The sequence below is a fragment of the Pieris brassicae genome, chromosome 10 (genome assembly GCF_905147105.1).
Source record: "Pieris brassicae chromosome 10, ilPieBrab1.1, whole genome shotgun sequence".
Classification (NCBI taxonomy): Eukaryota; Metazoa; Arthropoda; class Insecta; order Lepidoptera; family Pieridae; genus Pieris; species Pieris brassicae.
Window position 1 is genome coordinate 84,091 of NC_059674.1, and position 13,922 is coordinate 98,012.

The 13,922-nt window shown below is 34.6% G+C and overlaps 1 protein-coding gene across 1 annotated transcript; it reads right to left on the reverse strand.

Moving 5' to 3' along the window:
* Positions 1-1,192: 1,192 nt before the first annotated feature.
* On the reverse strand, positions 1,193-12,090 carry LOC123715292 (gamma-aminobutyric acid receptor subunit beta-like). Its single transcript, XM_045670249.1, has 10 exons — positions 11,877-12,090; positions 7,858-7,964; positions 7,306-7,373; positions 6,542-6,687; positions 6,060-6,217; positions 5,674-5,789; positions 4,900-5,068; positions 4,431-4,679; positions 4,090-4,278; positions 1,193-1,786 (listed from the first exon to the last, which is right to left on the reverse strand). Exons 1-10 carry the CDS (start codon positions 11,966-11,968, stop codon positions 1,608-1,610), a joined length of 1,473 nt encoding a protein of 490 aa, XP_045526205.1. The 5' UTR covers positions 11,969-12,090; the 3' UTR covers positions 1,193-1,607.
* Between the last annotated feature and the right edge of the window lie 1,832 nt (positions 12,091-13,922).

Sequence of the window (13,922 nt, forward strand, 5' to 3'; positions counted from 1 at the left end):
TGAAATTTCGTGTTTTACCACCAAATAACTGGGCTCGTTTATGAGTATATGTTGTAGAATTTACGGTGATGAGTAATAATAATGGCGACATGCAATAATAGACAGATCCACCTCCTTCCATTGTTATGAGTACGACTAATGGTTTTCTGAGAGCCTTTCCTGACATCGCTATCATAAATCTGCCTGCGAGGTGTCAAATGCTACAAATATTTAGTATGAGCATTTGAGTAATTCAAAGTTAAATCTTTTTACACATTTTATCGATATGTACCTACGCGCCTTAATCGATTTGTGTTTTCTTTGAGTCGAACTCGCAAAGTGGCTTCAAAACACGCAGCAATTTTTGCTTATCACTATATTGCCTGAGTTTAGGGCTATGGTAGCCTTTTATGGAGAAATTCGGAGATGTGAATAAAGTTTTTATCACTCAGAAGTTTTTACCTCACGTTAGCTGTAGACCATTTTTTTACGAACTCAGACATTTGCATGCCTATTTTTGTAGGGCTGATCGTGCGGATTTTTTATAATCAATCGACCTAAATTTATCAAATTTTTCCGCAAATAAACTCGGCGGCGCGGTTTGTTAAATATTTCTTTATAACTATTTAATTACCTATTAATAATTAATATATAATAGTGGAGTGTATTTATTTCATTTATGATTGCTCAATATTTGGAATAATTGGCAGAGAACGAAACGAAAGGAATCGGCACAGTACCTCCAACCTCATGGCTTCCTCTCGTGGTTGGATTCCTTCTTCCTACCTACAATCTTGAAACACGTGAAAATGAAAGAAAATACACAAGATTATAATATACTTTATTTGGGCTCTGCATCTATAATAATAACCTCAAATTCGAATTACACTTTAACTTAAACATTCTTTACAAATCTAATTACCTATCTAAATGCTTTTTTTGCTTTTTGAGTCTACTTGGACCTCTTTAAACGAAACTCATGTCTTAGGAAGCTATAATAATATATTTCATAATGTTTTAATTTAAAGATAAACTCTTCAAAGAACGTCACGATCGGAGGTTATACTTTTAAACACAACAATTATAATAGAATTCGAGAACTCGTTATAGACAATTTGGATCACGTTAAGTGAGAAACTCTATTCGCTAGCTCTACTTAAATTAATTAGCTGAATCTAAATAGCGATTACATTCTAATAGTTTTAAATATTCTTAAACGATTAAGTGTATAAACATAGTCAATCTCATTATGATAAGTAAAATGCAATGAAATGGCAGTATTTTAATTTATAGTAACAACCAACGGTGGGATAAAAATATACAAATAACATCTTTATTGCGGACAATTTAATGTAACAACACTTTATTCAGCACTTAACGTTAAGCTCGGTACGGAAAATATGTATTAAACTTAGACAAAGTATGAGATTGTATTTAATCGATCATTTTTTTCGGTTTTTTTTTAAATGACATTCCCTTTTTCTCCCTCGTCAAATTCACAGTAGAGTGAATTTATCAGACAAATATTGTTTCTTTGGCACGTTTTTAGTTAGCGATTATTATTCACATATCAAACTCATGCTAGACTGACTTGGCTTTAATTATAATGACCTAATCTTAAAAAGTTTCTAATCGATTACATAGAATACCCAATATACGGCATTAAATATTAGGAAACAAATTGGGAATATGACTCGGGAGTAGGTATCTATCACGTTGACGTCGCGAATTTTCGGCATAGAAGCCTTTAAAACTGTTGCGCCTTTTCGGAGCGCGTGCATCACACGAGGCTTATGGGTTGCGCCATCTGAAAAATAGTTCTATTTTATTTAAACTGTATATAACATTTTGTACAAGTTGTTTTTAAGTAAAGTTAGGTATCGTGATGTTATCAGATTTCACGCATAGAACTAGTTATGCCAATTAACTTACAGTTTGTGAATATGTAGTTATCGTGAATAAAAATGTATTCTTATTTAGTTTTTGATTAAAATATTGCACGAAAATTCGAATAACATAATCCTTAAACTATGTAATTTAACTGCAATCAAGGTGTATCTGAGAATAATTCTGAGATTTTTATTCTTTAAATAAAAAATAATAAATTGTGGTGTGGTGGTGAGGTGTGTATGTGGTTATTTTTCATTAGAGTACGACTGCTTTAGGGGAATGTAAATAACGACATATACTGATTTAAAATAATAATCACCTTGATTTTTAATAATAAAATAAAAAAATTAAACAAATAGAATACTTTTAGTTTTCAATTATCATCTGATCTACTTTTTACAGATTGTATTTTTTTTATACAGACACAATTAAATAGACATAGACTTAACATTTATTACCAATAAAACACACACACAATTCATTAAACTTTCCGATTTACATTACTTTGCTGCGACATATATACCAATATCTGTCAATTGCCTTACGGATGTAGCTTTATCATCGAACACCGACAGCAGATAAAGGTAGCATTAAAACTTAAAGACATTTAATCTTCTAGAATTCTGGGTTCATTGCTTTTTTTAATTTAAATTAAATAAATTTTGACGTGCTAGCATACTGAAACGATTCAGAAACGAATAAAGTATTATTTTTGAGTTAGCAATATCCACTAGTAAACCACTAAATATTAACACGTATACCTAAAGGAACGTCAAATATACTCTCATTAGAAACACCCAAACATTCTCGTGATATGACATATCAAGTACCGAAGAACTATGAATGGGAATCACTTACAAAATCACGATTGAATATATATTACACTAATATCTGCAGTGTGCTAAAAGAGGCCAACTTTGGTGAACTAAAAATAAATACTAATAATACTGAAGTCCATGCATGGCATACCTATAACTTAATCTTGGATTAAATTTGATCAGGCAACTGAAATGCTTGTAATAATCCTCCTTATACCTAATGATTTCGAACATTAATTAAATAATTTAATCTGAATCCGACTGAATTAATGCATATTAATTAGTGCATACTTGAGTTGGCTGTTGGTTACTAATGTACAAACATAACATTCAAACATAGTTCATAGGTCCATCCAGGTTTTCAATGTAAATTTTTTAAAGAAGGAAGATAGTGTAACGTGAATCCAGTTATAAAATATTGAACGAGTTGGATTATTGGATATGAACTACTGGAGTAACTCCAAAATTCAGATCATTCATGGACCAATCGCTGCAACCTAACTCATGACTACTAGACTCGGCACAAGCAAATCCTTTTTCAAATGAAAAAAATCAAACCATAAAATAAAATATGAAGCTATCGAATACGATCAAATAATTTGTAATAAACAACATGTATGGTTTAACTGTTAACTATAATGATTAAGAGTATTTTATGAAGAATCAATAAAAATAAAGTTACAAAACAAAAATTCTTAACTCACCACAAAAGGATTGGATCAACAAATATATCCTAATTTCAATTCACGAAAGACATGAAACGTGGCAGTTTTTAAACTAAATCCAGGAGGTGAAGTATTAAAGACAATATTCGAAAGCCAGAAACTAAAATCAAACGAACCATAGAAATCTAATATACGTAATAAAGAATTTAAAAAATATTCTACAGAACGGTAAAAGATTTGGGTTCTAATAAATACCATTTCTTGGAACAAATTTATAAAAGCTAATAAAAACCATTTAAGATCGAACTGATATTTGTAAAAAGTTTAATTAGTTCTTTTCCACGGCTAATGTACTATACATTAGCTGACCAAATCCCACCAATCTTTAGAAAAGCAAAGTTTTTTAGTAATGTCAGCGTACAAGGATGGCGTGATATATTTAACTTTTTATGTTTTTAATAATAAAAAATCTGAATTGCGTGACATAAATGTTTTATTAATGAGAATAAACTACTTCAAACCTAATTTAAAAATGGCATCGCCGATAACAAGGCATATAGACCAACTCACACTAAAAAAACGGCCTTTGTTCGTGAAAATTGTGCTTACAAAGAAAGGTTAACGACGCGAATTGTAATTCTATACCAAATTGTGTACATAGTACGCCTTTGACCTATTGTTGTGATCTGCGATATTCAAAGACACGTAATTCGAGTCAAAATTGAGTTTAAACCTACTTCTTGAATTCCTTGAGTGCGGTCGAATTCTATATCGTAGATTTGTGTGGTCTCGTTGCAGCCTCAGAGACGGCGGGGCTCCGGTGGGCACCTGTAGAGGCTTCGATCGGAGCCCTAGCAAAGGGGAGACGCGGCCTGAAGTAGGCGTACACTCCCGTAGGGCTATGATCTCTTCGGGCGATCGAGCACCTAGAAAACAGTTAACAAGGGTTTAAACATCGGAAATACCTATTGATGCTACAATTATTATAAGTCACTTTAAGGGTTACTTCATTCAAATAACAAATAAGAATCATAAGATATTGACACTACATCAGTCAAGTTAGCATTAACAAAAATACCTCCAGAGCTTTTGAGATCCTTCTCAACACTGGTGCTAGCGGATAGGTCTCTGTTTTTTAACTTGGCCCGTTTCTTCGCTCTCGCACCCCAGTACGTGTAATTAACGGCCGCGTACTCCAGCAGAGCCGCGAAAACGAACACGAAACACATCACGAGGTATATGTCAATGGCTTTGACATACGAGATGCGAGGCAAACTGCTTCGCACCCCAGTGCTTATTGTTGTCATCGTCAGAACCGTTGTTATTCCTATAACGTGAACGCTTATGTGGAAAATGTTTCATTTACTTTGGCACTAAGTAAGATAGTATTAATTAAAATGTACGAGTTCAGAATGAACTTAATAAACCGTCTTTTAATTGAATCTAATTCAGTACGCTGTACCTACAGTGTACACCATGCTGCTTTCGTTTACCAATACTAGAAATAAATAACTATTCTTATTTTAAAATAAAACCAGAAAACTCACCCAAAGCAACCCTCGCGGACGTGGCTTCATGATTGATCCAAAATGAGACCCAGGACAGCATCACAATCAAGATACACGGCAGGTAAGTTTGGAAGACGAAGTACCCAATGTTCCGTCGCAGCTTGAAACTTAGTGATAAACGCTGATAGATGCCCGTCGCTAACTTCTCCTGCGCAGTTAATAGACACTTTAGGAACCGATTTTGAGTTTCACTTGTTGTTTAAACAAGCTTTAATCGCCTGAGGTAAAATAATGTCTTCACGTCAGACAGTACATACCATACACTTTTAGTTAGCCGAATAGTTTTGTATAATATTGCGTTACGACAGTTAAGATTTACTCCGTTAAAACCTAAACGTAAAAGTTAACGACATATTTAATGGCAAATATTAACGATTTCGTGTATAAGGATATTTATTCTAGAACCCCGTACCTACGCTAACCTCACAAAGTGAAAATTCAAGCTGTGTTTGCAATTTCCGAGAATATGCAGTTTCCTATCTTACATTACTTATTCATGCAGCAGGTAACCAAGACATGAATTTTACAAGAGGACTTGTAAAATAATTGTGCTTTAGTACATTTATTACATACATTAATATTTTATACAGAAATTTTACTTTTATAACTTTTTGAGATAACATGACTATAATAATATTTAATGGCATTAAATATTGACAATTTTATAAGATTTTGTAGAGTTTATTCTTAAAATATTTTTAAAATTTATCCTATCCTATCCTATCGAGACGGGCAGTGATAACGCGTACTAACCTTCCTGTCATTCGTTCCGTGGCCCAGTATCGAGAACTGAGGAAGTTCCGCGTCCTCCACCCCTCGCACCGGTGTGTCTTTCCAATACATCACCACGTCAGATACAGTGTACCCATCTATATATAAACGTACTGTTAGAATGTAAACTCAATGTAAACGTGTTTAAATAATTTTACTGAATATTTCCAGCTATAAAATGAAAAGTTTTAAAATATATGTTTAAGAAATGTATCTACTTAAACTTTTACGATTAGGCTAAATGAATAATTAGCTACTATTTCAGCATATTTATTTGAGAGCTCATTTTACAGTGCAAGCGGCAGAAACATCTTCAACGGTGCAAAGCAAAGCTAAGCTCGGCTTATATTAAAGTTATGGAGTCACACAGCTTTCAATCTCGACGGTGCAGTTCTGGCTGTCCAAGGGGTAGTAATGGAGGTCCATCATGCAGGCCAGGGTTGCCGTAAACCGCATTCCGTATGTGATGCTGCCATCACCGCCAAGACGGACTAGTTTATTACGCTCGGTCACATCATGCAGAAAACTGCGAATTCGAAAAATAAAATTATTGTTCCTGTTAATCGTCTTATTGGGCCAAGGTTATCGCAAAATAATTATATTGGAAGTGAGCGTTGGTCACGGTCTCTGCTATTTAAATTGACGTTTAATTAATTAACCTTCCGAAAATAAAAAATTGTTTTAAGCTTAGGTCGAAATTAAAGTTGCTACAACAAACAAAACATTGCGTAGAGGTGTGATTGATACTTGACGTTGCTTTCGTGTTAATGCGTATGATTTGATATGCGTACATTTATGTTCCGTCAATTAGGTAGATTTACAATCATATAATTTGAGCAGCAACACGAACCTGTTCTTATCATTGGCAAAAAACGTATCCGGGACCCAGATCCGATCGGCAAAATCACCAGAGAGGGTGAGGACTTCTTCGGTTAAGCCAAACTCTAACCTTTCATCTTTCCAATACTGATTCAGATAAAGGGTAATTGTGTAGTCCTGAAAACAGGGTAAATGATGTTATTGTATTCTATTTAATTTATTTTCTATCTTTGACGTTTGATATTCAAATATTACGACATATTAGTTACAAATACTTTTGCATGTTCGGAACTACTTAAAAATATTTGTGACCTGTTACACACCCAGTGCCAATGAATGTAAGTCACGTATATCATAAAAATCGGCAATTAGCATTTATTCTATTGAGTGGGAGGTGTCAGACAGCTGAGGCAAGCATCGATTGGCCGAGTCAGCACTCCGCCCCCGGCGAGCCCAGAGATGTATGTCAAGAGTTGGCCTTGCGCTCTTTCCCCTATTTAGAGCTCTAACGAACACGATGAGCGATCAAGTGCGCCATCCTTGAATCCCCAAAGAAAACTTGTCAAATCTCCGCTGAGATGCGTCAACGGCTCATTCAAACAACTTAACAATGTCTCGTGTTTACGATCTTGGCTTAACACCCGGAGAACTTGCAGACTTCAAAAGAATTTACAATTATCATCGCAACAGAAACGTAGAATTAACAAAAGTGTTAACATCCACCGTAGTCTTCGTAAAAGAACGTCGCCGTAGTGTTATAAGGTATCAGTTATATATACGTAAGTCATAACATACCATATTGACTTCTGATATGGCATCAAAACTGGCGATCGTCAGATCCATGCCGACGTACAGTGGGTCTCCTGAAAGCAATAACGAATTATGCACGAGCCCGACCCGCTGACAGTCCATGTGTTTACCGAGCCAGCAATATCTTTTGTATATCACGTCATACGCTTCGGGGCATTCAATATTTCTCCATCTTTTCAGATCCCATATCTTCATCGAACATATCAAGTATATGTAAAACAAGATATATTGTATTAACAAAACTTGCGTATAACGTTGGCGCGACGAAAATTATTTCCATTTTTAGATGATTTAAAAAATATATAAATATTGGAGTAAACCTACACCGTTTGAGATTTTTGTTAGTGACTCGAGTAGAATCATACGAGGTAGAATCACGAAGTGTACGTGGATGATAGTGTGTAGTGGTAGTAGTGGTGTCGCTCAAATCGTTTCCAAATGAATGCCCCGCGAAGTTTTACATTACGACGTTTCTGAATGTACATTAGAAGTACACTTATTAATTTATTGATTGAATAAAACAAATGGTGATTTTACCGCCGAAGTTAGGTCTTAGTCGTATGTCGTATCCGTCCAGAATGCGTGTCACGGTGTGTGTCACGTTCTCCATACGATCCACAATGCGCTCGCGCGCGCTGTCTAACCTAAAATGTATTAAATTATCAAATACTCTTTAAATAATATATTCAACACACCGACTAAGGACATCATTTATCGAATTTAACGTAATGCGGCTCAAATCGTCTAATAATTTATTAAAATGTACATCGTAGCGATCTTTTCGCAAAATACTCAAAAACAATGTTATCACTACCACACACTTAGCTTTGTAATACTTTGCACTTGCTATTTGTGTTTGTGATTTATTTTTACCGTGTCACAATTTATAAATGAATTAGTCATAGAACATAGATTTCAACTATACATTGAGCATGGAATGAGATCTATTTGAGCGCAATCCGAGGTTTGATAACACCACCCCAGCATTAAATGTTACACAATAGGTCACCTATCAAACACTAGTTTTCTTTTTAAGTTTATATTCGTGTATCAAAAAGCATTAAAGTCATTACGCGAACAGTGCTCAGTTGAACATGACTTTTCAGAAATTTTGTTTCAACTTTGTTGATGAACCACACAAATGCTATTTGAACTATGTTTGTTCGTGCCTTTGTTTCGTTCACCACGGATCACCGCTCAAATTTTACAAATAAAAATGTATTGTTACTATTTTGATTCTAATAATAATTTTTAATGGTAATATAACATTTCGAAATAGACCAAAATGTGTCACAAAGATATTAGAACAAATATTTACGATGGAGATCTAAACCCGGATACACTTGCAGCCCTTTGGTCAAAACATTCCAGTGCTCCTGACACATCTTTACCCTAGACCCTCCCTCAGATGTACAGACCTGTCTTGAAGACATTCAGTCTAAAGAAGATTTTTTTTAAACGCTATAAGTTCCGGCTGGAAATGTTTCATGTCGGGATGGGATGTCACCCCAACATCTAAAATACTAAAAGTGTTGGTGAAACAGGTCTCGTCTTTTAGAAGCCGTAAATATCTTACAAATAAAATGCTTTGCTGGAAGATAAACCAAAAAAGATGTGTGGGGTGAAGCCAATTGCTGTGAGAAGCACATTTCGAAGAATTACCTCGAAAATTGCGGTAAAATATATAATTAACAATTTGCGTTAAATTTTTGAACAGTACAACTTGGCTTTGGCATTAAAAGCGGCAGTAAAGCGGCTTTACACACTTTGCGCAATAAAGCATCGCGGAGTACGCAAGATGACAAGTGTAGCTCTTCCAGCGCTTTTCTCATCTGCTCACAAATTTAGCAGGTAGAATTTTTAGATCTTATTCTACAAACTACGAGATTGCGGATTTAACTAATCACGCACTTCTCTAGCCTGCAAACCTGACTTTTGTTCGAGTTTGAGTTTGCCTTCTAGCGTTAACTTTGAGAGAAGCTGGGATGATCTTCTTTGTATATCTGAATTCCAAACGTTATTATATCACACTTTAATAACAGACCGCGCAAGGTTGGCGGCAGTGGGGTCAGTCTTAACCGGTCATTGGCTTAATGCTTATCCTTCGCCAAACTCCCACCACCAGGCACTTCACATTGCCATCAGCCTCCGCTTATGAGTGCCCTTATGTACTCCCCATAGATAGATAGGATAGCTGTCCTCGCTCAAAGAATAAGATTCATTGCCACAGGGACCAAACTTATTAATTTTGTTTTTATTCTCTATATACGTGGGTAACACTGAAAATGTTTAGAACTGGGCAGTTAGAAACATTGCTAGTGATTTTTTTTAATTTCAATTTTAGAACGCTTTGGTAACCTAATGCATTCATTTGTCATTTATTTTTGTGAATTAGCGGCAAATGTAAAACTCAACTGTAGGAAACACGTGAAAATGAACCTAAGGCGAGAAAATTTTCGGTCAATGATTTATTATGACTTTCGTTATGGGCTTACTCAACAACAAAGCTACGATAGGCTGCGATTAGCATTTCTTAACGAGATGGGGTTTATCTCGTGCTACTATTTACAATTGGTTTAACGAGTTTAAGCGTGGACGTAGCAATTTCAATGATGATCCGCGTGAGGGATGTCCTTTAACAGCGACTACTGAAGACAACATCAGTGCTGTGCGACGCATGATAGAGGAAGATAAGAGAGTGACCAATCAGTAGATACGGGCAAGCCTATTTAGGCGTCAGGAAGCTTTATACCAGATGGATTCCCCATACTTCAACCGACGACCAGAAACTCTTTCGCATGGACTGGTGTCTCCAAATGTTAGATAAGTTAACCGGCGGTGAACCCGAAACCAAAAGACAATCAGCACAGTTGTTGAATCCATTCGAGGATCAGCCAACTACGCTTAAGAAAGTAAGAGTCAATCGCTGTTTGCCTGTTGTCTTGGAAAAAAATTATAGCAGCGCCATCGAATGCGACGATGTGTAGAGACGAACGGAGTTTACTTCGAAAAACAATAAAAGTATTGGCAACTTTATACATTACGCCGTTTTTCATTTTCTAAACATTTTCGGTGTTACCTAGGTATTATTTTGAAATTATAACTATTTTTAATATGTAGGTTCAAAAAAATGCTAATATGTAGATTATATATAAAAATGTAAAATGTTCCAACAATATTCTGTATTAAACAATACGTATATCAAAATTATTCGAAAACCTTCGATTATAAGAGTCAACCACGTTATTTGCCAGTTAGCATTTTTCAGTTTCGAGGTCAACTCATAATAACGGGCCGTGCATTTTTACTTATTCCCATTTTAAATCCCCGGTGTAAACAAGATTGAGGCTTCTAGCTGATGATACTTTCAGATGATCACGATTATCTTCTATAAAAAGTATTTTAGTATTGTAATTATTTCTAATAGTTTAAAAAAAAATCTAGACAAGTAGGTTATGAAACCTTCTGTGATGGACACATTTTGTCGCTTTTAAGTCTACATCATGCCGGCCCATTCACCATTTTTACCCTTAATATATGAGCAAGGGTTTATGGAGCGCATCGAAAGAACCTTTATTCACACACACCTGTAATTTGAACCTACGACCACGGTAAAGCGTCGCTCGCCTAAACCACTACGCCGCGATGTCATATTCCTTAATTATTATATTAATAACTTACAATACGCCTATGATATCAGCAAATATATAACTTAAAAATTATATTTACAATATAATGAAAAGATGGCCGATTTTCGTGTTTCCTTGGACATTGATTAAGGTCGCATCAGAGAGGCTCCTGTCAAATTACATCACGAAGACGCGGACATACAAATGAGATTCCTCGCACGAAATTACCATTTAGCGTGAGGATTCAGCAAACTGAATGTGGAATTGAGTTACGGAGCTCGGGACGGCAATTAGTTCAATGGATTTACGTGTAATGCCTTTCAACGGGGAGAGCACCAATTAAGATCGGTTTAAGAATTTGCCAAACAGCTGTCATACTCCTCTAGATTTGCCACACATAAACTATATTATACAAATCATGACACTTATTGCTAAGTATTAGTAGTAGTAAGACATTGCTTTGCAAGAACTAAATAAGAAATGCATACGTAAGTAATTTATAAAGTATGAATGACTTAATCAGTAGGTAATTATACAAATAGGAAAAGACTCATTAAACTGAGTTTTAATATTATTTGCATACAATTTGAAAGTATCAATGTTTTTGTATCGTTAACCATCGCCCGTCGGTACTGCAGACAGGACACAATAAAAAATATTTTGTAACAAATCTACTTAATAGCGTAATTAATAATAGATATAAGATGCATTTTACCGTTTCAATATTTCCTTGTTAACTTTAGCTATCTTTAATCCATTGAGGCGTTTAAGTCAAAGTGAATACTTATATTATAATTATAATTATTAATAATATATTATAATTATTAAATGAATAACACAGTTAGAAACGATTTACGTAGGTAAGTTAGTATAAGTAGCGTGTTGCAGATAATTAATGAGACAAATAATGTACATTCTAATACTTACTGAACTGGTACAAAAGTGAAAAACAATATGATAAAAATCATAGAGGCCGGCGCGTGCAGTGAGCACGAAGGGGACGTGCAACGCGCGATCATCGCACGACGGATCGGTGCGGCACTCTCATCGCGCACAATTCAACATTATTTCAGTGTAAGTATGCGTATTGAAGACATTACGAAAGTACCTAACGTAAAGCGAGTTGCAAAGCTTTGACCGACAGGAGCTTTCTCATCGGCCGAATCTCGCGGAATGTCGTCGCGCCTGCGCCACTACTTAGCGCTAAGTTTGCTAACTTTGTGATTTCCCATTTCCCTCCTTTTCTCTAACAGAATAGGATTAGAAGATACACGATTGATTTGTCGACATCCCTCCTTCTACTTCAATTTCAAAAGTCAGGTTATTTTTAAATACAAAGCATAATTTTAACCGACAATTATACTTATCAAAATTAAGAATTAACATTTCCATCTAAAATAAATTTCAAAATAGTTTTATTGCGTGAGAAACCGAGAAACATTCAACAACTGTTAAACAACGTAAGTTGTATGAATTAAAAGTGTCGTCATCACACTTTAACAGTTGCTAAAGATTTTCTCTGTTAAAAATTGTTGCGTGTCCAACAACCTTACAAATCTGGCTGAGAGCTTTACAACTTTAGTCCAGAAATATAGAACAAATTTCAACTGGATCACAATTCACAAAGGGGATTTATATGAATGTCTCGAGCGTTTGTGATATTCATTGAAGATTCCACTCACTACGTTTGATCATATCATTTCCAGTCGAGATGTCTTGGGAATACCTTAATGCCATAACATCACAATATATTTTGATAATATTTCTATTTCTAATATTATCAATATAATGCAAGACTCATCAATAACATTAATTTTACAATATTTTTCTTGATTTTCATTTATTAAAGCATATCACGTTACAATTCAAGTTCCAATCTATTGTACTAAAACATATGACTGCTACAATGAACATATATGTGTTTTGCATAAAAAAACTTACTAAGAAAATATACTAAGAGAAAAGTACAAATTAAAATTAATCATTTGAGATTTTTTTGAATGGACCTCTCTCTTGATTTTTAAAATGGTTAAAACTATGTCTTACCTCAAGTTATGGATCTTCATATAATGGCTCCATTGCATAAACATAAGCTTTAGTACAAAGAGGAGAGTGAGGCGGGCACTCCAGATAATGTGGTCATTTAAACGGTCTCATTGTTTCTCCTCACAGCCGCACTTTCACGTAAAATCTTTGAACTGTTTACAAACCTCCAGTTTACTTATTTTACGTTTTAGAAATAAATTTAAGAGCGAATAATTTTCGTTTACGAAAGTTTTTAGTTGAATTGAACGAAATAATAACTAGAATAGATGTTAACCAAGTTCTTTTACACATTGAAAGAAAACAATTTTTAACCGGATTAAAGCTATTTGTATTAATATAAACTTATAATTATTTTACATACAGACATAACTAGAATATATAAATATACAATTAATCTTGTCGTTGCTATTATATTATATCTTGATGTAATTTTTTCGACCACACATGCTAAAATCGTGTCAGCCACTGGTGACCATGCCGTGGTAATGGAGTCTTGTGACGACCATAATGGCTTAATTTTTATAATTTACTTTTTAAACACTTTACATATAAATGAAATTAAAATAAATGTTAGTCCTTGAAAGATCCACGACATGCTAATTGAAATTCTGCTTGAGCTAGGCGTGATCAAATTTACATTTTAATCCATTATTAAATCTGTTATAGACTTAAACTCAATTACGTGGTTGAAGTAAAATGCATTTTTCATTCAGACATCGTGACGCATTAAATTAAGCATAGTCTTAAATTACGTTTCTAGTTTCAGGCCCACTTTAAAACAAAAATGGTCACTTAATATAGAATAGTATATGGCTATACTCGGCATCTTATTTGATACGAATTTTTCTCAGTACTGTATCGATAACGAAACCTTCTCTCTTCAAGGATACAACCGATAAACCGCCTAATTATATCAAAGATTTAAAA

Excerpts from the sequence above, each read along its gene's own strand:
- LOC123715292 (XM_045670249.1), bottom strand. The coding sequence starts at position 11,968 with ATGATCGCGCGTTGCACGTCCCCTTCGTGCTCACTGCACGCGCCGGCC. Across the intron at positions 6,218-6,541 it reads TTTGCCAATGATAAGAACAG|TTTTCTGCATGATGTGACCG; the intron begins GTTCGTGTTGCT and ends TCGAATTCGCAG. Across the intron at positions 5,790-6,059 it reads CACCGTCGAGATTGAAAGCT|ATGGGTACACTGTATCTGAC; the intron begins GTGTGACTCCAT and ends GTTTATATATAG.